The sequence below is a fragment of the Mya arenaria genome, chromosome 5, assembly GCF_026914265.1.
Source record: "Mya arenaria isolate MELC-2E11 chromosome 5, ASM2691426v1".
NCBI lineage: Eukaryota > Metazoa > Mollusca > Bivalvia > Myida > Myidae > Mya > Mya arenaria.
In genome coordinates, this window is record NC_069126.1 from 27007492 (window position 1) to 27032482 (window position 24991).

General features: G+C 36.3%; 2 protein-coding genes across 2 annotated transcripts in view; both read left to right on the forward strand.

Moving 5' to 3' along the window:
- The first annotated feature begins 2043 nt into the window (after nucleotides 1-2043).
- LOC128234714 (alkyldihydroxyacetonephosphate synthase, peroxisomal-like) overlaps nucleotides 2044-24991 on the forward strand; it is a 28138-nt gene continuing 5190 nt past the window's right edge. The window contains exons 1-15 of the mRNA XM_052949138.1: nucleotides 2044-2196; nucleotides 3945-4034; nucleotides 5083-5173; nucleotides 6376-6496; nucleotides 6841-6915; nucleotides 7935-8086; nucleotides 9306-9386; nucleotides 10381-10506; nucleotides 18160-18268; nucleotides 19290-19417; nucleotides 19844-19895; nucleotides 20629-20768; nucleotides 20945-20994; nucleotides 21441-21572; nucleotides 21894-21983. Coding sequence (XP_052805098.1) covers nucleotides 2114-2196; nucleotides 3945-4034; nucleotides 5083-5173; nucleotides 6376-6496; nucleotides 6841-6915; nucleotides 7935-8086; nucleotides 9306-9386; nucleotides 10381-10506; nucleotides 18160-18268; nucleotides 19290-19417; nucleotides 19844-19895; nucleotides 20629-20768; nucleotides 20945-20994; nucleotides 21441-21572; nucleotides 21894-21983 — 1520 coding nt within the window. The 5' untranslated portion in view covers nucleotides 2044-2113. The remainder of the gene's footprint in view (nucleotides 2197-3944; nucleotides 4035-5082; nucleotides 5174-6375; nucleotides 6497-6840; nucleotides 6916-7934; nucleotides 8087-9305; nucleotides 9387-10380; nucleotides 10507-18159; nucleotides 18269-19289; nucleotides 19418-19843; nucleotides 19896-20628; nucleotides 20769-20944; nucleotides 20995-21440; nucleotides 21573-21893; nucleotides 21984-24991) is intronic.
- Nucleotides 12528-14378, forward strand: LOC128234715 (uncharacterized). Its single transcript, XM_052949139.1, has 2 exons — nucleotides 12528-12836; nucleotides 12998-14378. Exons 1-2 carry the CDS (start codon nucleotides 12529-12531, stop codon nucleotides 14292-14294), a joined length of 1605 nt encoding a protein of 534 aa, XP_052805099.1. The 5' UTR covers nucleotide 12528; the 3' UTR covers nucleotides 14295-14378.

The following is a 24991-nucleotide window of genomic DNA, read 5'->3' on the forward strand; positions in this document are numbered from 1 at the left end:
AATCTCTCATTTGATACCACTTTTGTTTCTGAAACTTGTATAGTTAGGTCATGAAAATCGAAAAAGTGATTCGATTTTTGACAAATAAGGCGAGTTCCGTGAATTCACGAACCTGGCTCTCTTTACTTAGTTTTTGTTGTTAAGCATCGTTTTAGGTGATATTTTGTGGCTCTGAGAGTCAGGCTCGAAATTCAGCACCGCTAGTTTCCGTACAAATTCGTCCATTAGTTAAACACGATCTTTATTGGCCCAGGGAGATTGTGCCATGATATTAAAATTGGAGGTAAATATTGTTGATTTCCATAACAGGAATGATACTTGTATAAATATTCGCGTGCACAGAAATCGTATATGCTATATTATCATATTTTAGAGCTTAATTCTTCTACAAAAAGATTTTTGTCCTATTTTAACGATTTAGTAACATCAATTTGAAAAAATGAATATAAAATATGGCCAAAAATAGCATCAAAGTCGAGGGCTAAGCTAAACATTGACATCAGAATAAACCGGGAAAGACCAGCTAAAGAAAGAATTGTTTCACTGTGCAATGATCAACATGTTAGTTCTTTTTAACATTTTTCCCTGGGGAGCCCCCCCCCCCCCCGAACCCCCTACGGCAACATGGATATCGCCCTCCCATACCCTCTCACGTACATTCGTGCGTAAAATTCAGCAAAGCCTGGCTTTGCCCCTGATTGCATACTCACATATCGAGACAATATAATTTGTGCACAGGTTAAAGTGCATGTGAAATTCGAAATATTTCTTAAAACTGAAGAACTCGGTAATAAAAGGGAAGAAGTAAGCCAATTTTTAATGAAATGTATATTTCTGCGTAGGACACTTTTCTACTTTTTAATACAAAGCATCTGACGTATTTTGCATTTTTTACGCTTAATCATATGGATAGAAATTAGTGGTGATAGTTTGTGAACTATGATTTTTAGCTCTTATAGTTGCTGACGAGCATCGCGCGCTTTTATACGCAATAATAAGTGCATAACCTGTTAAAATCATATTTACTTTAAAACTTAAACTTATGAGCTTCGCATTATAAAAACACAAAAAGTCTTAGCATTATAGTTTATTTTCTAGATGTTGCGTGCCATTTTCGATAATTATCATACCAGTTCTTTAAAAACAATTATTTGCCTTTATCGAGACCCCTTTTCTATGAACAACCTGAGTTTTCTAAAAATACACAAATATATATATAATGTTTTCAGAACAAACTTCATTATGAACAACATATTTACATTCCACAGTGCCTTTAAAGTATTAGAGTCTTAGAAGTTCTTAAACGTTTTTAGTAATCATTCCACAGTGCCTTTAAAGTATTAGAGTCTTAGAAGTTCTTAAACGTTTTTAGTAATAGTAGCTCATAGTAGCTTTGGATTGTTATTGGTAGCTCGTAGGAGCTCGAAGTGACTTTTTTCCCAGAGTCGTCGCAAGTTATGTTTCCTACTCAATAACACCTTAATATAGTGCACTTATAACTATTTTAATCACTGATTTATCGACCGACCCCGTGTCCAATAAACTCTCATCATTGCTCACAACTACAGTCTTTAACACCATTGCAACTTATTCAGTTGTCATGGTATGGGGGAATGCACGTGCATGCGTGCGTGTGAATATGTACGCTCGTCGACGGCGCGGTTTCCGTTTCGGTAACTGCCAAACGAGTATGCTCAATGTCTTAGTTACTGCTCTCATCGTCGTACACTGCCAAAACATGTACGTCTATCAGAGTTGTTACTGGCGTTCCCGAAATAGGTTGGGTTTTAAAATTCTGGCCGGACCGGACCAAATCCGGACCAACTGAAATCTCCGAACTGTTACGGAAATCGTTCGGAATTTTCCTAATTTTGTGTTGGTATAAAACCCCCGAAATATGTGTGGCCGTCGGCGTTGCTACGGCTTCCGTCGCCGATCTTCGTAATGAGAAATATGGCGATTAAGCTCGGTGTGGTGTCACCTAACAGTATAAGTAGTAAAATGGTATGTTGTAACCGCAATATTCACCCCGTAACGTGCGGTCAAAGGGCGACAATTTCCATTTCGGTCCTAGCACCTGTCAAAACAACTCACATTTCTGAAAACACTCAAAATGACATCGCAGAAGGAATCAACCAATCTAAAGCTGAATACATGTGGCTCTGAATCTGACCCTCCAAGTATACCTAAACGAAGGTAAATGACGAGCAAACGGGAAAATAACCGAAGCCGGTCCTAGATTTTTTTCGTGCACGAAATGATTGTCCACGAAAGTCGAAACTGTGTGTTCTAACCAATTATTAGTCTCTACGATTCTTATGCGTGTTTTTGAATGCGAATATGTGTGTTTGTTGAAAAAACTTAACTGTCAACCAAGGAGTGAGTGGTTTGATCCCAGTCTCAACACTTATGTAACTTATTTCCCATTCTTCTAAAATGGTGCAATTTATTTTATGTAACAATTCTTGCCCATGTAAAGAACAATGGTAGCTCTGTCTGAGCACTATGCCCTACAGTCTAACATGTCTGATGCTGGAAGTTCGATGTATGGGCTTTCCATCACAGTTAGTGTGGAAAATGCTGGGAGAGCTGCAGAGAGAGCGACAAGTTGGCTCAGGCTAAGACGCAGTTAACCGACTTGGAAGTCATCATAGACCAGGTAGTGACTGATCTTTACTACCTGCCTTTCCAGCTAGAGGGTGTACTGAGATAAGGGGCCAAACACCCAAAGACAGATTGGTACTCAGCTGAGTATGTCTATGTTAAAGCAACTGTGCACCAGATGACCAATTTGCAAGAAAAAAAGAAAATTGTCCAAAACTGACATAAACTTGGTATTTACTTGTACAATGCATTGAAACTTACTAACTGAAGTACCACATAGTTTACAATTTATTTTAGTTTAGCAGTTATTTCGTATTTTTCCATTAAAAAAGTTTACTGGGTATGTCTACCTAGTAGAATTAATTCCTTATGTGTGATTGGCTATTCGATGTTTTCACGTGATATTACCAAGTTAGGTACATGTATATAGCTTAAATATACCACTTGTTTAGAGTTATTCTTCGTAGCTCAATGGATATAACGCTGGACTGCAATTTTGGCGACACGACAATTTTGGTACTTTTTTACATTTATGATATCAAAGCGTAACACATTCTATTAAAGAATTGTCCTGAGATTTGTTACAGAAAAAACTTTTTTTGGTGCCAATCTGGTGTACAGTCCCTTTAAGCAGTACAAGTGTATCTTCACAAAACTCACAAACAGACTGACACTCATGGATAGGCCTTTGGTGTCATAATATAAACAAATATTACCCCCCCCCCCTTTCCGTCCGCTATGTCGCTTCAAGATTTATTTGATTACAGAATGAGCAGACATTGTGGTGTGTACTTCATCCCCCCTGTCATTTATTCAATGATGAATGTATCGCAGAACTTATAAGTTCTGCCATTATGACACACATAATTGCTCCATTTACCAAAGTTTTGTTTGGAAAATCATGCTAAAATTAAAGAATAACTCTAACAATCTCTAGTAGAAATGAAAAAATATACTGGTGCTTTTCAATACTTTCCTATTTGGAGGTCTATCTACTTGTTGGCAAAGTTAAGTACGCAAAGTTCTTTTATTTGAAGACAAGCTGTATGATTTGCTGTGTTATATTATTTTTTAAGTGTTAGTGAAAAGAAGTCATTAATGTTTATCTAATTCTAACATACTTTTGCGTACAGCACATACATATTTTTTACCCAGAATTTACTCTTCAGAGTGATGGCATTAGAGGGGAACATTAGGATATATATGCAAGTGATGAAAATCCTCTGAATGCCCATTATTGTGTCTAAGACTTTGTTGTTTGTATTGACCTGACACATTTAAAATTTTAAGTATTGTTACTTGAAGTGTTCATATATTTAATTTTGCTTTGGTTATTCCAGACAAGAGCTCCTGAAATGGAATGGTTGGGGATACAAGGATTCCAAATTTATCGTCAACAAGGACAACCATGTGGAATTCACAGGAGAAAGGTAATTTGAGGATCAATATTTCTTAGCAAAAAACATATTTATTTTAAGAAGCACCTGTTGTAGGTACATGCTTCGGGATTACATATGCTGATGTTTTTATATATATTGCAATGTAATTGAGTACTAATTAACACATGTACATGTATGCTTAAAGAAGTTTCAATAATGTTCTCATGATTCTTGAAAAAAAAACACTCTTAAGCCTGTGCTTAAAGCATTGACTGTCTTTCATTATCATTCGCTATCAACGTACAGTCTCAATCAAGCCGAGACTGCTTAGATATTTAGCCAGGTTTTATAAGGACAGGGTTCTGTGAAAAAGAGATAGAGTGCTTAGGGAGAAAAAGGTGCATTGTATTGGTTTGCGGAGCACTCCCAACATTTTTGGAATGGGACGAAAATGTGAGAGATTGTGTTTAATTGTAGGAATTGTGTTCGAAGTAATAATAGGTTTCATCTCGTAACTGTGAAGTTTGTGTGTATTTATAATCCTAATAACAATTTAATCAAAAAAGATATTTGACAATCTTCAGCATTTTATTCTATGGAGGTAGAAGGGTGTCAATGCTGATATCCATAAGGAGTGCCAGCACCCAAGTGTTTTTTCTTCTTCACTTTTAAGGGGATGGTGGTGGGGCCCTTTGATAGGGGAAAAATAGCGTTGTTTTTGCAAGAAGGGAAAAAATACTAACATAATTCATAAAATGTTCAACTTGTTTCCAAACCTTCTATTCAACAAACCTTTTGACATATTCATGAATGGCACTATTTTGCTACATTTGCTAAATGTTCAGGTGAATGCTCCTCAATTTTTTTTTATATATATTTTATTTTTTTAAGTGGGATTTTTTAACCTCTGTATGGGAAAGAACTTTTCAGGAGGGGAATGGGGCCAAATATCAGCCCCAATAGGGGAAAAAAAACACTGCACCCTAACATAAATCTAACAGCTTATTATCTCTCATCCAGAAATTATTCATTGTTAAGTAAGGTTTATACTTATCTTCCATTTAACACTGATCCCAAAATATTCCAACATCTCTTACAGATACCAACTGAGTGGTCACACTCTGACCCATATGAGGGATTGGATGACAGAGGCAGTGGGAATAAGTCTTGACCACAAGACCCCACCTCAGGTGAGAATCAAACTTACAAATGGATAGGTTATGCGTAGGAATTTGAAAATTTTGATCAAATTTTAATAATGGTTTATTGTCAATAAAGCTGCATGTATTTACTGAATAGGTGTGAGCTTTTAAAGGGACTGTACACCAGATTGGCACCCAAAAAGCTTTTTTTCTGTAACGGATCTCAGAACAATTATTTAATAGAATGATTTACACTTTGATATCATAATTGTAAAAAAAATACCAAAATGTAAAAAAAATGGAGTTGGGGAACGTGTTCGAACCGGTGTGGCAAAAATTGCAGTCCAATGTTGTATCCACTGTGCTACAAAAGCTTACTTAAACAGTCAGAATAATTAAGCTATATACTTAACTTGGTAATATCATGTGATAACATTGACTAGCCAATCATGCATAAGGAAGAATTCTACTAGGTAGACATACCTAGTAATCTTTTTTAATGGATAAATACGAAAAAACTGCGAACAATGAATTAATTGTAAACTATGTGGTACTTCAGTAAGTAAGTTTCAATGCATTGTACACATTGATACCAAGTTTATGTCAGTTTTCGACAATCTCTTTTTTTCGCTATTTCATCATACAGAGTACAGCCCCTTTAAAGGCCCACAATAAAGGTTGATGCAAATTGCTTAATTTTATTGCATAATGCATTTTCATGTTTAATCCATTTGACTTGAATGATAAAAACAAAAACACATATGCTTCAGGGAACAGATAAAAAATATTCATTGAATCCTCATTGAAAAAAGTGGTTTGTATTTTTTCTCTCAGTTCCTAAATAATACGATTTTTTTGTTTAATGTGATCATTTAAGTCAAATTAGTTAAAATTATGATAATGAATTAAACAAAAAAATATTTTTTCATCAACCTATATTGTGTTCCTTTTAAAAGTATCTAATAATTTGGTGTAAAATATAAGTATTGTCTACATGTACGAAGCGTCTGATATTAATGAAACAGGTATGTGTCTCTGTTATTGAGCTTAGTATGTTAACCTTTTTATTTAGAGACTCTATATTTGACTTTCTTGTGTTCATAATTTTATCCCAAGATAACAATCTTTAAGGGAAAGTCATTCAAAATGGCTGGATCTTATACTTATCTTAATATACATTTTTTCAGGAGACTGACATTTTCACCAATTTATATCAGTAAAAAATGCAGTTTTGTACTGTTTGATTCCAGGGTGAAATCACAGCCAAAGACATGCCAACTCCGTTAAGAAATGAGGAGTTTCTTGCAGAATTGAGGAGAACAAATATTTCCCACTCTGATGACTGTCAGGACAGGCTCTTCAGGGCTCATGGTAAGGATAAAGTATAAAATGTACATGTATCAAGAGATTAGGCAAAACAATGGTTCTGTTAGGGTATCATATACACAATATACCCCATAAACTTGCTCATATGAAGGTTACACACACTTTATAGTTAGAAAGATTTATTCAATACAAGCTTTAACAAAACAAACAATTTTCAATTTCCAAGTATATTGAAAATTTGTTATGCGGTGATTCGAGGTCTGAAGATATCCATTCATCTGAAAATGTTGCCGAAAGGCAGTTCATTTAAGAAATGTAAGCTGAGGTGTAAATATTCATTTATAAAATGTTTAGTTTTCGTATTAAATGGTGAGAATATGTTATTCCAGGGCACACACTTAGTGAGATGTTCATTTTGAGAGAAGGAAAGTTCAAGAGAATGCCAGATTTGGTCATCTGGCCATGTAAGTAATTCTTTTTCATGCATTCATGCAGTCTAATTATTTCGGTGAAACTATGAATGGCTCATTAAATCAGTTATGGTTCGTAAGATGGTAAAATCCTACTTGGATAACGATGGCAAATAATCATTGAGATTCAACAAATCCATGAAGCGGTCGAACGCTTTTTGGGAAGTTTCCAAAATTCCACCTATGCAACCATACGGCATGAATGCACGAAACATGATCAGTCCTTATTTTTATATTTTTCTCTGTTTTTTTCAAGTGTTTTGAATTAAAAATATTAATTATTTGAGGTAAAATAGGAAAATAAATCTGTAATGGATGTTTGAGGCACACAATGTAGGATTTTTTTTATGCATTACGCCCTCAACTATATGCAGCTTTGTCTTAGATATGAATACAATAATGATCTAATGTGTGCTTGCCACAAACATTTTGGGCTTTCAGAATATTTCAAATTTCTGTGATTTACATGAAGTTGAATGATAACTTTGAATCTACTGTGCAGTTAGTGCAGTGGTTAGCACAATCACTTTATTCTGTGTAGGAGTGATTCCAAAATGGATAGTGGCCGTCATTATTTCATCAAAATCAATGTGTGCAGAAACATTTGTTAATTGATGGCAGTAACATTACACCATAAAACAAATTGTGTTCGTACCAATAGGATGATGTTTGATGTTATATCAAAATTGATCCATTTAAAGGGTATTTACCCCGATTTATGACCCGTATTGACGCATTTGAAGCGTGTTTACGCCAAATTACAACCCTTATTGACGCATTTAAAGCATATTTATGCCAATAACAACCTTTATCTTGAGCTTTACCACACTCTCGCATAGCAACGTGCCAGCTGGAATTCTGAATAGTTTTAATGTTGTAAGAACATTTGTCCAAATTGAGATAATAAATAAACAAAATTGTTATTTTTTATAATGTAGAAATTTGGGATTTTGCTAAAAAAAACCTTGAGTTTGAATTTCTAATTCTTACTGCAATATAACTGTCTATTCCAGCTTGCCACAATGACGTTGTGAAGGTCGTGGAGCTGGGGTGTAAACACAATGTGTGTATTATACCGTTTGGTGGGGGAACAAGCGTGTCTGAGGCTATTTTATGTCCGGAGAACGAGAGCCGCATGATTATCTCCCTTGACACCTCACAGATGGTAAGATTTGTGACAGAAATATATAAGAAAGCCTTATTTACCAGTATAGTGGAAATAAGGCAAGAAGTCAAATCTAAAATGTGGTTTCAAAAAAGTTATAGCTAGTAAGATTAATGGCAGGATTTCAGTCCTCGATTTGGTTTCAGAAAACTTGTAGTTAATAAGATTAATGGCAGAAATATATATAAAAAAGTTGTTTACTGGTCAAGTGGAAACAAAACTCTTTTCAATGCTCAATGTGGTTCAGAAAACTTGTAGATGGTAAGTTTTGTGTTGGATAGTAGAGTTTATGCAAGGTTTTAAAAAGGCTTATGCAAGGTTTTAAAAGGTGTGGTGCTGCAAAAGAGGGACTTGGTGCTAAGGGAGAAAAGGGCATTGTATTGTGCTGAAAAGAACAGTTTCAACTTAAACATTTGTGAACATTTAACAATAAGACTTATCTTGAATGTGGTTTCAACAGGCCTGTGGCCAGTTTCCTTTCCCATCTGTTGGTTGTTTCTGAAGCGTTTGGTTGTAAATATTAAAATATGTAGGCATGAGCTTGTCTTGAAACTTGGTTTGATAAGAAAAGAGCATCTATTGGCCACGATACACTTGCTGTAATAAGTTTTGTGAAAAGAAAACAAATTGATGTATTGGGTTTAGGTTGTGCATTTTGATTTAATTACTTAAATATTAGATTTATTAGATGCTATTGGTATGTTATTATACCCCCACTAAACAAAGTTTGCGGGTATATAAAGAAGTGAGTTTGTCTGTTAGTCCATCAGTTTCTGTTACTTTCTAAGATGTCTGTATGATAACTTGCATTATTTGGTCCCAAGATTTGGTATAATGTTTAATACACAGGACAAATGTCATTAAATATAGGTCGAGTTTGCTTTTGTTACAACGAAACTATGAGGATGATTCAAAAAATATTTGGCACACATGTTTAATTTACACCAGAAAATACAGATAAAGTCTGAATTTGGGTACAAACTACTTATTTTTGATGGGTTTACGCCCACTTTTCAACTTCAGTACCGGTGGATTTTAAATAGTGTTCAGTACAATGGTTTAACACTAAAAAAAACGTTCTAGGTTGACTTTCTTTACAATCCACCAATGTTTGATGGAGTAAAGACCCCTTTCCAAATATTTCACATTCACAGTGATTAATTGAATTTCAATCAAAAGCAATGAAAACCCATTACATATTGTGCTTACTTTTTTGTAGAACAAGATTATGTGGGTAGATGAGAAGAACCTAGTGGCCCACTGTGAGTCTGGGATTATCGGCCAGGACTTGGAGAGATTGGTAAGTTTTAGGATTTTACTCTATGAAAGCTTTGCAGCTTATTTTACCTAGGGGCTGTAAAGGGGGAAGGGTGATGAAACTTTCAGCCCTTTATGTAAGAAGCAAATATATCAATTTGTGTGTTGAACTATCTGATTTTGAATCAGACTCTGCATCGTAAATTTTCTTCAAATAATGCTGAATGACTCTTCCATAGCTTGTTGGAAGTGAATTCTACTTTTATTGAATCAAACATGAGTGTTGTTTATCATGACAGTAATATCATAGAGTGTCTTGTAACAAGTAACCCAACTTGTGTTGTTTCAGGTTCCTACCTTAAGGTTGAACGCAAGTCTGAACTATTTTTTGAGCTTAGTCTATAATATAATGTCCAAAAATTTGTACAAATAAAACAGCATATATGCCCAATTAGGTACTGTCTTCAATTTTCGAAATAGTTTTGAAACTGTTAGTCTTCAAAATATACCACAAACGTTAATATTTATATGGTTGCCTTTTTTGGGTTCCAGCGACAATAGTTGATATTTCTTTCAACCTTGTTTACTGCAATGCAAATTCCCCCTCCAATTCGTCTTGTGATAATGTTCATGATCGCGTTTCACCTTAAATAACTGTATAAACAAGAAAAGAGAAATGATGTAAAGGTCAAGTCTGATGTAGACATGACAACGTCAATTTACACATGCTTATTAATACATGTACATCCAAATACAGTACAACACATGAGGTTGTGATGTGTAAATTGCTGTAATTATTTAAGAAATGTTTAACGTATCAACATAAAATTTGGTGCAAATGATACATATACACACAAAATTTCGATTTTTATGCCTTGACGGCAGCTGAACTATTAAAATTGAATTACAGCACAACAAAATGGTCTATTTAAAGGGATTGATTTGCAGATAATCAATACAGCCAAACACTAGTAAAAGACTGATTATCCACCTTTTTATCATAAATATTCCAACTATTTAATATATTTCTTTTCCAGCTTGGAAAGAAGGGTTTTTGCACGGGCCATGAGCCTGACTCCATGGAATTCAGTACCCTTGGCGGTTGGGTGGCCACACGGGCATCGGGGATGAAGAAAAACATCTACGGCAATATCGAAGACCTGGTAGGTGATTTCCTTGCAAGACATTGTTATGCCCCCCTTCGAAGAAGAGGGGTATATTGCTTTGCACAGGCATGTCGGTATGTCGGTCGGTCCGTCGGTAGACCAAAGCTTGTCCGAGTGATAACTGAACAATTCCTGGACGTATGGTCATCAAACTTCACATGAAGGTTGGGCCTGACCAGTAGATAACCCCTATTGATTTTGGGGGTCATTGGGTCAAAGGTCAAGGTCACAGTGACCTTTAATGGTAAAATAATTTTAAAGCTTGTCCGAGTGATAACTCAACAATGCCTGCACCCATGGCCCTCAAACTTGACATTTAGGTTTCTGGTGACCAGCTGATGACTCTGGATTTTGAGTTCATAGAGTCAAAGGTCATGACGGTCATAACACACTTTATCCTCACACTTTAATGGTCATAATCTTCATTCAATTGTCCATATTATCCTGACAACATGGCGCTCAGGGGGGGGGGGGGGGGGGGGGGCATAATGTTTGACAAACATCTCTTGTTTTATATAGGCTTTTAAATCCCCAGTGATCCTTTTTAGCTCGACTATTCGAAGAATAAGGAGAGCTATCCTAGTCATCCAAGTGTCGGCATCGGCGTAACCACTTATGTTAAAGTTTGCGTACCACCTCAAATATTTTCAAAGTCCATTGATATATGGCTTTGAAACTTTGCACACTTGTTGACCATCATGCCCCCAACATTTACACAGGAGGAGGTAACTCTTATCAAGCATTTTGACAAAATTATGCCTCTTTTTCTACTTAGAATTTATGTTAAAATTTGCGTACCACCTGAAATATTTTCAAAGTCCATTGACTTATTGCTTTGAAACTTTGCACACTTGTTCACCATCATGCCACCAACCTATACACAGGAGGAGGGAACTTTATCAAGAATTTTGACAAAATTATGCCCCTTTTTCGACTTAGAATTGATGTTAATGTTTGCGTACCACCTCAAATATTTTCCAATTCAATTTTTGTTAATATCTCAGCACATCATGTATTGCATTGAAATCTAATCTAACAGTGATCCATGCATGTTTCGCCAAAACTTTTCAATCCATACACCGAAAAGCGGCAGAAAAGTTAGAATGCAAGATAGAGAGAGACTCAGATCTTTTCGTGTTATGGAATATCCTAAGAACAGGATCCTGTAGTTTGATGAAAGCCCGTCTCAATCAACTTGCTATTGGGAAATTTAATCACATAATGTGTTTTAAACTGTTTCTGCAGTTCAAGGGGAACCATTCTTGTGGTAGTGTGTAAGGGGAATAATTGTATAAGCTTGTTGACAAATAAAAGATTTGTCCCTCATGCAACTGTGTCAGAGTGGGCTTTTATCTTTGTATGTTCTTATCAGGTATCACTAGTGGATCCAGGGGGGAGGGGAGGCACACCTGGCACGTGGACCCCTGAACTCATCCATGTTTACTTTTTGTTTCATTAAAGGAGAATGAAGTAATAAAATAGGCCAAAATGCACCATTTTGGACCCCTGCCCCCAGCCAACACTTTAAACCATACAAATTTCTGTTCTGAAAGAGGGCTGCAATTCCAAAGGTTACGTACCTGAGTTACATCTCTTATGTGGAAACCTGGATCTGCCCCTGGGTATAGTCATAATAGTGTGTACTAACCTTTTATCTGGGTCAAAGGCAGATGATACTGCCAAGTGATAAATTGTGTTTTTTGTTTTGTTATTTTCTGTTCCAATAAGTGGGCGCTCAATGCAGGTGACATATTCATTTCTCTAGTTCATACTCTAATTATGTGTCATCCGAGTGCATATAAATTTATGCGTGCCCTTGTTTATTGAATGCAATTTAGCTGCAGCATCTGTGTACATATCTGATAACGTTTGCTGAATAATCAGTATCCCTGTTGAGCTGAAAATAAATTGTATATAATATAATGGTCATATCATTGTGGTACATGATGGTCATGTGCTTCATATGTAAGGCTGTTCGATGTCATTTGAATTTCCTTCAATGTAACACTTACATGTGAAATGGCCACAGCATCCGTGTATATAGCATCTGACCAGGTTTATGACTACTGTTGTTCCAAGTGTGATGAACATGGCAAAAACATCGAGGCTCAACACTTCTGCCCAGAGTGTGAACACTATCTGTGTGACAAGTGTGTGCGATTACATAAGGGATACCATAGACAGCATACAGTGTATGGGCGTGGAGACATTCAGAAATGGGCGGGGTTTTCCATGGACAGATGTGACCAACATAGCAACAAGCTGGAGGTCCACTGCGATGACCACCAGGAACTTTGCTGTAGTGTCTGTGTGGCCCTTAACCACAGGTGATTATTTTATCAATCTGATTGTTGGTTTTAAATATAAGCAAAGCTTGTCTTTATTTAATTTTTGCAAAAGTTTCCCGCTTATTTAATCATGGTCAACGTGAAATGAGTAGACCAGTCATTAGTGTGAATATTCAGCTACTTGTGAACATATCTTTCAGGCAGTGTAGCAGTATCAGTCACCTGCCTGACCTGGCCCAAGGCTTCATTGAAACAGTTGAGTTCAAGCTGCTGCCAGCAGCAGTAAAAAAGATAAAGCATGTGCTGGATGGGCTGAGGAATGCCAGGATGAAAGACCAAGCATCATTAAAAGACTCATACAAGAACATCCTGGCGGAAATTAAGTCTTTCCGCAAAGAGATTACCACCATGTTGGACCAGCTTGAGAAGAAGGCAGTTGAACAGTTGGAAAGCAAGGTGAAAGATATGGATAAGTCAATGAATGATGATATTGAAGCATGTGCTCAAATGCATGACCAACTAAAAACCATGATGGAAAAAGTTCAACGGTTGACAGGCAAACAAAAGGAGACAAATTCCTACATTGGGTATAAAAGGTGCCAAGGGCAGCTTACCAAAGCTCAAAGTGTGATACATGAGATAGAAGCAAGACCAAAAGAAGAAAGAATACTATTTTATCCCAACACCAAGATTAAAACTTTCCTTCAAGGCTTGGACAATCTAGGTAACACTGTTCATGTGTATAACTGTATTTCTAAGAAATACATCTCAATGGATCCTTATATTATATGTGAGATGCCTGATGGACACATTGTCAAAACAGACTTTACAGGACTTATGCTTCTGAACAGCCAATACAAGAAAATTGCACACTGTAATCTTCCTGGCTATTCATATAACTTGTGTCATACCATAGGCAATGAAGTTTGTGTAGCTGTCTTTATAGATGGATTTTTCACTAACTATTCTGAAATCCATTTCATAAAAGTGACCAGAGGGAAGCTACAGAAAGTGAGAAAGTTCACCATAGACCAGAGGTGCACCTCAATTGCCCACCACCAGGGCCGGTTGTATTTAAGCTACGGCACTGCCCTCTACCAGTACACTATGTATGGTGAACTTGTTAAGAAGATTTATGAAAACCAGGAAATTTTCAAATGTGCTGTAAGTCCTGATGGGGAGAGAATATATGTAACACTACATTCATTTGCAACTTCATTGTCATTGGTTACACTTGATCAAAGTGGTCAAGTATTATCTACATTTGAAGATCCAGAGCTATGTGGACCCTGTCTAGTATGTGTCAGTCCGAATGGCCATGTGTTTGTGTGTGGGTCAATGTCTAACACTATGCTACACCTGGACAGGGAGGGCACACAGAAGTTGGCCACCGTGGCTGATGGCTTAAAGTTGCCTGAGTCAGTGTGCTTCAGTGAACAAACCTCCAGCCTTATTGTTGGATGTGATCATATGATTCATGTTTTGAAGCTATGCTGATGCAAATATAGAAAACAAAATATGCTTTAAAATGTATGCAGTTTGCATTGAAGTCTACAATTGTAACTTATACATGTACTTAGATATGGCCTAAAAAAAAATACATTTGGTTCGGGTTACCGGACCCTACCTACGGAATAGGCGCCGATCCTACCGTTTTTATAGTCAGTTTGAAAAAAAAATGAAAAAATTCTTCTTTTTTTAAATTGCTTTTCAATTTGTAGTTTAAACATTAAATGCTTATACATATGATAGCTTTAACACCATTCTCCAAGGATGAAAATGATATTCTTATATAAAGCCTAATAAAAAATAAAAAAAAGCCTACCTACCCTACCTATTTTTGAAAAGGATGTAACCCTAACCAAACAATTTTTTTTTAGGCTTATACTGGACAAAAGCATAAATGTACATGTATGTCCAAAGTGCACAACAACATCATGTGAGAGGCATGATCTTCATTTGGATGTACATAGACCTCTTAAACAGAAAACTAAGTGGCATAGAAAGTTTTATTCTATTATAATGGATTTATTTAAGCTTTTAAAGTACAAAAATTGCAGTCCATTTTCTATTAACTTGAACTAGCTTGAACTAGCTGAAAGATTTTTATGTTGTTTATAAAAAAAAATGATTAAATATTTTTTATTCCATTGTTATAATGATTGTAATATTAAAAGGTAAAACTGTTTTTTGTAAGTGTGAAATTTCCATAAATTATTATGAATAATTCTGCCTTGAGAACATGAAAAGACGAGTTATTATCTGTATCTTCCTATCTCCAGAAAGAATATGTGTTGAACAAATATATTAGTGTACTATAAAGGTCCTTAAAATCCTAAATATTTGAGCTTTGCTTAAATATCAGAAAAAGGGTAAAAAAAATAATACATTTTTCTTAAATTTCCTGTCAAGGCACATGAAAAGTAAGCATTTACTAAAAAAAAATATTCTTGGAAATCGTATATAAAAGGTCGGTCGGTCTGTCCATCTGATGGTAGACCAAAGCTTGTTCAAGTGATAACTCTACAATTCCTTGACGTATGGTCATCAAACTTAAGATAAAGATAGGGCCTGACCAGTAGAAGACCCCTATTGATTTTAGGGGTCATCAGGTCAAAGGTCAAGGTCACAGTGGCCTTTAATGGTAAAATTATTTTAAAGCTTGTCTAAGTGATTAATCACCAATGCATAGACCTATGGTCGTCAAATTTGACATGGGGCTGGGCTTTTCCGATCGATTAATCACCAATGCCTTGACCTATGATCATCAAACTTGCCATGGGTTTTAGCCTGACCAGTAAGATTACCCCTATTGATTTTAGGGGTCAAAGGGCAAGGTCACAGTAACCTTGAATGCTAAAAGTTTGTCTGATTGGTAATTTGACAATGCCTGCACCCATGGCCCTCAATCTTGTCTTGGAGGTTGGGTCTGACCAGTAGATGACTCCTATTGATTTTGGGGTTCATCAGGCCGAAGGTAAAGGTCACATTGACCTTGAAGTATAAAAGGTTGTCTGAGTTATAACTCTACAATGCCTGCACCCATGGCCCTCAAACTTGTCTTGTATGTTGGGCCTCACCAGTAGATGAAACCTATTTATTTTGGGGTCATCAGGTCAAAGGTCAAGGTCACAGTGACCTTGAATGCTAAGAGGTTGTCTAATTGTTTATTTGACAATGCCTGCACCCATGGCCCTCAATCTTGACTTAGAGGTTGGGTCTGACCAGTACATGACCCCTATTGATTGTGAGATTCATCGGGCCAAAGGTCAAGGTCACATTGACCTTGAATGATAAAAAATTGTTCGAGTGATAACTCGACAATGCCTTCACCCAGGGCCCTCAAACTTGTCTTTGTCTTGAGGTAGATGACCCTTATTGATTGTGGGGGTCATCAGACCAAAGGTCAAGGTCAATGTAGGTCAAGGTCACATTGACCTTGAATTATTAAAGGTTGACTATACAATGCCTGCATCCATGGCCCTCAAACCTGACTTGTATTCAGGGATATGATTTGTCCGCGGAATTTATCAAATGGTCCCAGCGCCCCCCCCCCCCCCCCCCCCCAAAAAAAAAAAAAAAATAATAATAAAAAATATTTTTGTTGCTTTTGTTTATTTGACAATGCCTGCACCCATGGCCCTCAATCTTGACTTAGAGGTTGGGTCTGACCAGAACATGACCCCTATTGAATGTGAGATTCATGTTTCAGCCCTCCAGCTGCCAGGTCAATCACATCCCTGTTGTCCCTGGCCTCATCAGTAGATGAACCCTAATTATTATGGGGGTCATCAGGTCAAAGATCACAGGGACCTTTAAGGCAAACGTGACAATTCTTGGACCTATGGTCATCAAACTTAACACGAAGGTTGGGCCTGACCAGTAGATGACCCCCGTTGATTTGTTGTTGTTTTTCGGGTCAAGGTGACCTTTAACACAAAAAAGTTTCTCCCAGTGATATCTCACTATGATCATCAAACTTGACTAAGGATTTGGACCAGACCTGTAGATTGATTGTAGATATTGATATTAGGGGTCATCAGGTCAAAGGTGAAGGTCACAGTGAACGTGAACGCAAAAAGCTTGTGCACCTATGGCCCTAAAACTTAACTTGGAGTTCCATGCATAGTTCTTTCAATTGTCCAAATAAATCCTGACAACTTGGCGCTCAGGGGGGGGGGGGGGGGGCATAATGTTTGAATGGAGTCCTTAATGTCCTTATTATTTCTCTAAAATTAATTCAACAAAAGTCCAAATATAAGCCCTATTTTTTCAAAAGCTACTTGAATAGAAGAAAACTGTTTATCCAAGACGGTTATTTAAATGCTTTTTCAAAAATAGCCTGTCCTTAGCCGGTCCTAATCTTTTGCTTAGTGAAGATACATTATGTGATATATGCAGTTAATTGTTTTTTCCCCAAAATGGTGATAACATTATCTAGATAGGCTGATAGAAGATCACGCCTTCAAAACCTGCATTACTGATATGAAGTTTGAAGGCAATCCAATATTGTACCTGTTGGAGGTCAAACTTAGTCCTTTTCAACACTTCCTGTTTGAATTATCTAACCTTCATTCTTTATATTCTTCATATTGCATCATACCAAATGCAGTGTTCTTGCATTTGAATTATAGTCAAAACACGTTGGCTCGATTTGCCAGGGATTTAGCCTCACGAATATGGAGCCAAGGGAGAATGCTTACTGAATGTGAATTTTTCTCTAATTCGTTAAATGCATTTGGCTTTTTAACTATGTTATCATCGCTAGAGAAGAGTATTTATTCGACATGTAACATGTCCTGTAACGACATCATAGTGTTTACAACATTACACATTCAATACTTTGACAATGCCCCAAAAAATCTGATTTATTTAAGCCATAATAACAATTACAGACATCACAACCAAGTTGAAAGCGTATTCTAGGGAATTATAAAGTTGTCTGCATCTTACTTTTTAGCTTCGCGTCCACCCTCTTCAGCCATTACAACCTCATACTTATCGATGTAGCTTTTTACAGTACCATAAGCTATATCTTTGTTACACAATTTTATGTGAATGTGGCCTTTTTGAAATGCATTGAGAATTATAAACGTAATGAAATAATTTCAACATATTGCACTGTGCCAATAAACGATAGTAGTTAAAATGTTGGCATGTTTGCTAAAACTGTTAACCCAGTTTCATTTGATGATAATTTTGATGACACCAATCCAGCAAATCTAATCAATTAGTGCCTTTTTGCAAAACTGAGTCTGGCAAGGTGTGAAATTCTTAACTGGGACAGCGAAAATAACATATATAATATAAGTTATGGTATTTGTTTGCTTTAAGCAACACGTTTTCATTGCTTTACTTTCAGGTTGTTCATGTTAAGTTTGTTACCCCTCGAGGAACAATGGAGAAATCCTGCCAGGTGCCGAGAATGTCATCAGGGCCCGATATACACCACTTTATGCTGGGTTCTGAAGGTTAGCATGGATATTTTCTCCAAATTTACCATGTATGTTATGCTATGTAAGTAATCATATGACAAGTTATAAAAATAAACAATTTGTGGCCTACCCAAGGTAAACGATATTTTATGTAGATTTCTGAAGGTATGGAGACATGATAGACCACATACCTATATTTTTATAAACATCTTTAAAAATAGTTTTACATACATGATCAGCAACTCCCAAGTCAATGCTCTTTTATGCCCCAGAATGTGGGCATATTAAATTGCACTATCTGTCCGTCCCACTGGGCGACCTTCCCCATCCATTCATCCTTCCAACCATCCTGCTCTATTTCTTTCGTGTCCAGTGTCCAGACTGTTACTGTCCATTATATGGACATATTTTAATATAGCTTGCTACATTTGCTCCATATACCAAGACAATATGTCGTGTTCAGGCCCATGTCCCTACCTCTAAGGTCAAGGTTACTTAGGAATTTGCATATAAGGAAACAGAGTAAAAGGCTTTAACATTTTCATGTACTGGCCTTGTCATAGGTCAATGTCACATTGACAGCTCTTGTACAATGATGTTGCCTGGGAATCATGGCAGACTATTAGCAATTCCTTGCCCAGCAGCATTGTTCTTGTTGTCCATGCATTAACATTGAACTTCCGTTTCCGTTCAATAACTTAATGACTTGTTGCTTTCTGGATCTCTATATCAATGTGACCTTTGCTAGAACAAATTGACAAAAGAGGCAAAATACATCAGTCACTGAATGCTAGGTTTTGAAAATAAAGCTGAATTTGGTCAAATCTATCATTTCTCTGATGGATGTTTTAAGCGACAATCAACATTTGAAGTAAAAGACAAAATAAAAAAAAATGTTAAATGCAGCTGTTGTTTGTGTGTCAGATTATACTATCCACATGTCATTGATAGCAGGAGTTTTGATAGTAAGTTTAATTAATAAAACAATTTAAATTATATAATAGATTTCCTGATGACATTTTTTTTTTGCCTTTTATCAGTTTAATGTCTTTGATAGGCACACTGGGGGTAGTTACGGAGGTGACAATCAAGATCCGACCAGTTGCTGAGTGTAAGAAGTATGGCTCTATCGTGTTCCCAGACTTTGAAAATGGTGTGGCGTGCTTAAGGGAAATCGCTAGGCAGGTTGGTAACAATGATTTGTGCATCTGTTTTATGGATATTGTTGTAGCATTGCTGGTGTAAGTTTGAGCAGAGTCATGCAAAAACTTTTACCTTTAGATATAAATTAAAAAATAGTTCCATGATATTCACTTCTTGCAATGTTGTTTTTTAGCTGTTAAGAAATTTATAGATGTTTCTGGTATTTGTTTTCTTCAGATATTGAAAAAGTGAATAACTGAAGATGACTTCTACCATTTAAAGCAACATTCTTCTGATAAATCATGGTGATGTACATTCCTCAGGGTTCTCCGAGGGTATTTCAGTTGATGGCCTTGTGACGCTCATGATTTACACATTGAGGGAAATGGAATAAATAAAACAGGCTTCCAATACAAGTTAATTCCCGATGTCTTTTCAGTTTCTAAATACTTGTCAAAATGTTTTCAGAAATGCGCACCAGCATCAATACGACTGATGGACAATGAACAATTTCAGTTTGGTAAGAAACAAAGTTGTTTATATATCACAAATGAAGTCACCATCATGAAATAATGTTAAGATAAATTTTCTGTTCATTTAGTGTAATAATTTTGATTTGACATCATAAATGAATAGAGTCATATGTTACTGTAAGGGTCATTTAAAGTATTTAGCTCTCTTAATCTAATGAACATTGTTATTGATATCATACACATTTCTATTCAATCACAAATATTTAAATAATAACTGCTGTGTTGAACTTCAACCCATAAAAAATCCTAAACATATTTTCTAGATTTCTTTATGAAGATTGAAATTTAAAATAAAAGTAAATAAATTGTTCCTTTATAAATAATAAACAGGTAAAAAGAGATCATTTTTACTTAACAGTTACATGTATTCCACATGTAACCTAAAAATATATTGTAATAAATATAGAGATCCAATATTTAGAACTGAAGTATAATCATCAAGGGAAGTAACTAGCATAATTTATGAACTTTCTCAATGTTCAAGTGCACTGATAAATCTTATTGTTAAAATTATCATTTTTAAGTAAAAAAAATATTTTCTTTTATTTATCTTCAGTTAGAACATTCCATCCCGTCTCTGTTAGCTTTAAATAAAACATTTCATACATTTCACAATGACTATTAATAATTCGACATGTTATTTTATTTCAACAAGATCATTGACAATTCAACTCAAGATCCTGATTCCTTTGTATAACTGTTTTGTTGTTTATATTTCAGGTCATGCATTGAAGCCTGAGTCCAAATCTAAGTTCACTAACTTTATGGATGGGCTGAAGAAATTTTACCTCACCCGAATTAAAGGTTTCGATGTGCACAACATGGCTGTGGCCACGCTGCTCTTCGAAGGTGCCAAAAAGGTAAGAATTCTAATAAAGTGATCTTTAATATTGAGTTGTGATTTGAGAAGTGATAAATATCTGACAATTCTTTTTATTATCTGTAACACAAAACTTTATGACTTAGGTAAAAAAGCTACCTATGTTTTAAAATAAATGTAGTTTTTCATTTAAAAAATAACTTATTATTTTTGTAGGATGTGGATGCTCAAGAGAAAAGGGTGTACGAAATAGCTGCTCAATTTGGGTAAGAGTCGGATTTGTATGCTGTAAAATTGTAAAAATCATTGACTAGTTTATTCGTCTGGTATGTTTTGTTGACTTTGCCTTCCACTTGGCAAAGCCAATTTTGAGATCAAGCAAAATAACATACATATTAGGAATAAAAGTTTATTCAGACAGTATATGGTATACGTGCATTCATGTAAGAGTAGCTATTATTGTGCCGTCTGTGGAGCTTGCCAGACATAGTTATTTCTCAGTCTGGCATCGTCTGTGTCGCTTTTTATTGATAACATTTTAAACTCCTTTTGTAAAGTTTAATATTAAACTTGGTACATGCAATGCTCATGAACAGAATATGACTCCTATATAAGATATGTGTCATGTTTACCTTTACTAGGAAAATGATGGGCTTTGCTGACAGATGACACATCCTATTCACATAATTCAAGCTTGAGCTTCATGTTTCAGGGGACTTGCGGGAGGAGCAGACAATGGAGAGAGAGGCTATATGTTGACATTTGCCATTGCCTACATTCGGGACATCGGATTTGACTACTACATTGTTGCAGAGTCATTTGAAACTTCTGTGCCTTGGGATAGGTAAGGGTAGTTATACATTCAAGTGACATGACTGCCCTGATTAAAATATCCCTAACTGTTAAAATGGGGTAAAAGCCAAGGAACAAATAATATATATGACCTTGTATTTATTTTAATTGGATTCAACACTTCTTTTGTTGTATTATTAATAACAGAGGGTGGACATCATCACATTTATCATCAATTAAACTGTAATTGTGTAGGCACTGAGAAGGCTACTTAGAAATTATTTTTTTGGTAAAATGCATTCAATTTTGCATAATACTCAAGTTCATTAGCCTGAAATCGGTGTACTGACTTGGTGATTTTGTAATATTTCAGATGTCTAGACCTGTGTAAGAATGTGAAGGACCGTGTACACCGGGAATGTAAGGAGAGAGGAATACAGTTCCCACCTTACGTCACATGCAGGTAAGGTTCTGAAAATATCCATCTTACATTAAATAGAAGTTATTTTCTCTACTTTGGTAATACCCACCTTACATCAAATGAAGGTAAGCTGATCTACACTGGGAATGCCAGCCTTACATCAGCTGTTCTAAGCTGGTGATTCACAACTGACACCACATCATGGTAGACTATTCTACACGATTGATTCTCAACTGACATCACATAAAGGTTAGCTGTTTTTCACTGGTCATTCCCGAATAACATCACATGAAGGTAGGCTGTTCTACGCTGGTCATTCCCGAATAACATCACATGAAGGTAAGCTGCTCTACAATGGTGATTCAGGAATAACATCACATGAAGGTAAGCTGCTCTACAATGGTGATTCACGAATAACATCACATGAAGGTCAGCTGTTCTACACTGGTGATTCCCAAATAACACCACATGATGGTTAGCTGTTCTATGATGGTAATTCCCGAATAACATCACATGAAGATAAGCTGTTCTACGATGGTCATTCCCTAATAACATCACATGAAGGTAAGCTGTTCTACAATGGTGATTCACGAATAACATCACATGAAGGTCAGCTGTTCTACGATGGTGATTCCCAAATAACACCACATGATGGTTAGCTGTTCTATGATGGTAATTCCCGAATAACATCACATGAAGATAAGCTGTTCTACGATGGTGATTCCCGAATAACACCACATGAAGGTAGGCTGTTCTACACGATTGATTCATAAATGACATCACATGAAGATAAGCTGTTCTACGATGGTGATTCCCGAATAACACCACATGAAGATAGGCTGTTCTACACTGGTGATTCCCGAATAACACCACATGAAGATAGGCTGTTCTATACTGGTCATTCCCACATTACCTCACATGAAGGTGGCTGTTCTATGCTGGTCATTCCCAACTGACACCACATGAAGGTTAGTTGTTCTACGCTGGTGATTCCTGAATAACACCACATGAAGGTAAGCTGTTCTACACTGGTGATTCCTACTTGACATCACATAAAGGTAAGCTGTTCTACACTGGTGATTCCTACTTGACATCACATAAAGGTAAGCTGTTCTACACTGGTGATTCCTACTTGACATCACATAAAGGTAAGCTGTTCTACGCTGGTGATTCCTACTTGACATCACATAAAGGTAAGCTGTTCTACGCTGGTGATTTCTATTTGACATCACATAAAGGTAAGCTGTTCTACGCTGGTGATTTCTACTTGACATCACATAAAGGTAAGCTGTTCTATGCTGGTGATTCCTACTTGACATCACATAAAGGTAAGCTGTTCTACGCTGGTGATTTCTACTTGACATCACATAAAGTAAGCTGTTCTAAGCTGGTGATTCCTACTTGACATCACATAAAGTAAGCTGTTCTAAGCTGGTGATTCCTACTTGACATCACATAAAGGTAAGCTGTTCTAAGCTGGTGATTTCTACTTGACATCACATAAAGGTAAGCTGTTCTACACTGGTGATTCCTACTTGACATCACATAAAGGTAAGCTGTTCTAAGCTGGTGATTCCTACTTGACATCACATAAAGGTAAGCTGTTCTAAGCTGGTGATTCATACTTGTGATTCCTACTTGACATCACATAAAGGTAAGCTGTTCTAAGCTGGTGATTCCTACTTGACATGACATAAAGGTAAGCTGTTCTAAGCTGGTGATTCATACTTGACATCACATAAAGGTAAGCTGTTCTACACTGGTGATTCCTACTTGACATCACATAAAGGTAAGCTGTTCTACACTGGTGATTCCTACTTGACATCACATAAAGGTAAGCTGTTCTACACTGGTGATTCCTACTTGACATCACATAAAGGTAAGCTGTTCTACACTGGTGATTCCTACTTGACATCACATAAAGTAAGCTGTTCTAAGCTGGTGATTCCTACTTGACATCACATAAAGTAAGCTGTTCTAAGCTGGTGATTCCTACTTGACATCACATAAAGGTAAGCTGTTCTACGCTGGTGTTTCCTACTTGACATCACATAAAGGTAAGCTGTTCTACGCTGGTGATTCCTACTTGACATCACATAAAGTAAGCTGTTCTAAGCTGGTGATTCCTACTTGACATCACATAAAGGTAACTGTTCTACGCTGGTGATTCCTACTTGACATCACATAAAGGTAAGCTGTTCTACACTGGTGATTCCTACTTGACATCACATAAAGGTAAGCTGTTCTAAGCTGGTGATTCCTACTTGACATCACATAAAGGTAAGCTGTTCTACGCTGGTGATTCCTACTTGACATCACATAAAGGTAAGCTGTTCTACGCTGGTGATTCCTACTTGACATCACATAAAGGTAAGCTGTTCTACACTGGTGATTCCTACTTGACATCACATAAAGGTAAGCTGTTCTACACTGGTGATTCCTACTTGACATCACATAAAGGTAAGCTGTTCTACACTGGTGATTCCTACTTGACATCACATAAAGGTAAGCTGTTCTACGCTGGTGATTCCTACTTGACATCACATAAAGGTAAGCTGTTCTACACTTGTGATTCCTACTTGACATACCATAAAGGGAAGATGTTCTACGCTGGTGATTCCCAAATAACATCACATGAAAGTAAGATCACATGTAAGCTGTTCTAAACTTGTAATTCAGGAGGTGATTGGAATACAGTTCTGATCTGCACACCAGAAATTCCCAACTAACATTTCATGCATTTAACTGATTCTACACTGGGAATGTAAGAATGGAATAGATATACTTTTCAGTATGAAATTTTAACCAATTTCCATCTTAATCTTCCAACTTAATTAAAAAAAGGATCTTTAATAGTAAAGCTTTAAATAACAATACATTTCTTTCTTGAAATATGAATTGAAACCAAATTAATTTCCTATTGACAAGTATAAAAACAAACTGCAATTTGTTTTAGTTTGAAAGGTTATATATTTGCAGGATGTTGATATATAAATTTGATTGACACTTGTTTAGTGCATGAATCTAACAGTCTATTCCATAACATGGCA

Bases quoted from the DNA above. Each gene is read 5' to 3' on its own strand.
- LOC128234715 (XM_052949139.1), top strand. From the start codon at position 12,529: ATGGCCACAGCATCCGTGTATATAGCATCTGACCAGGTTTATGACTAC. The intron at 12,837-12,997 runs GTGATTATTTTA...CATATCTTTCAG, and splicing joins TGTGTGGCCCTTAACCACAG to GCAGTGTAGCAGTATCAGTC.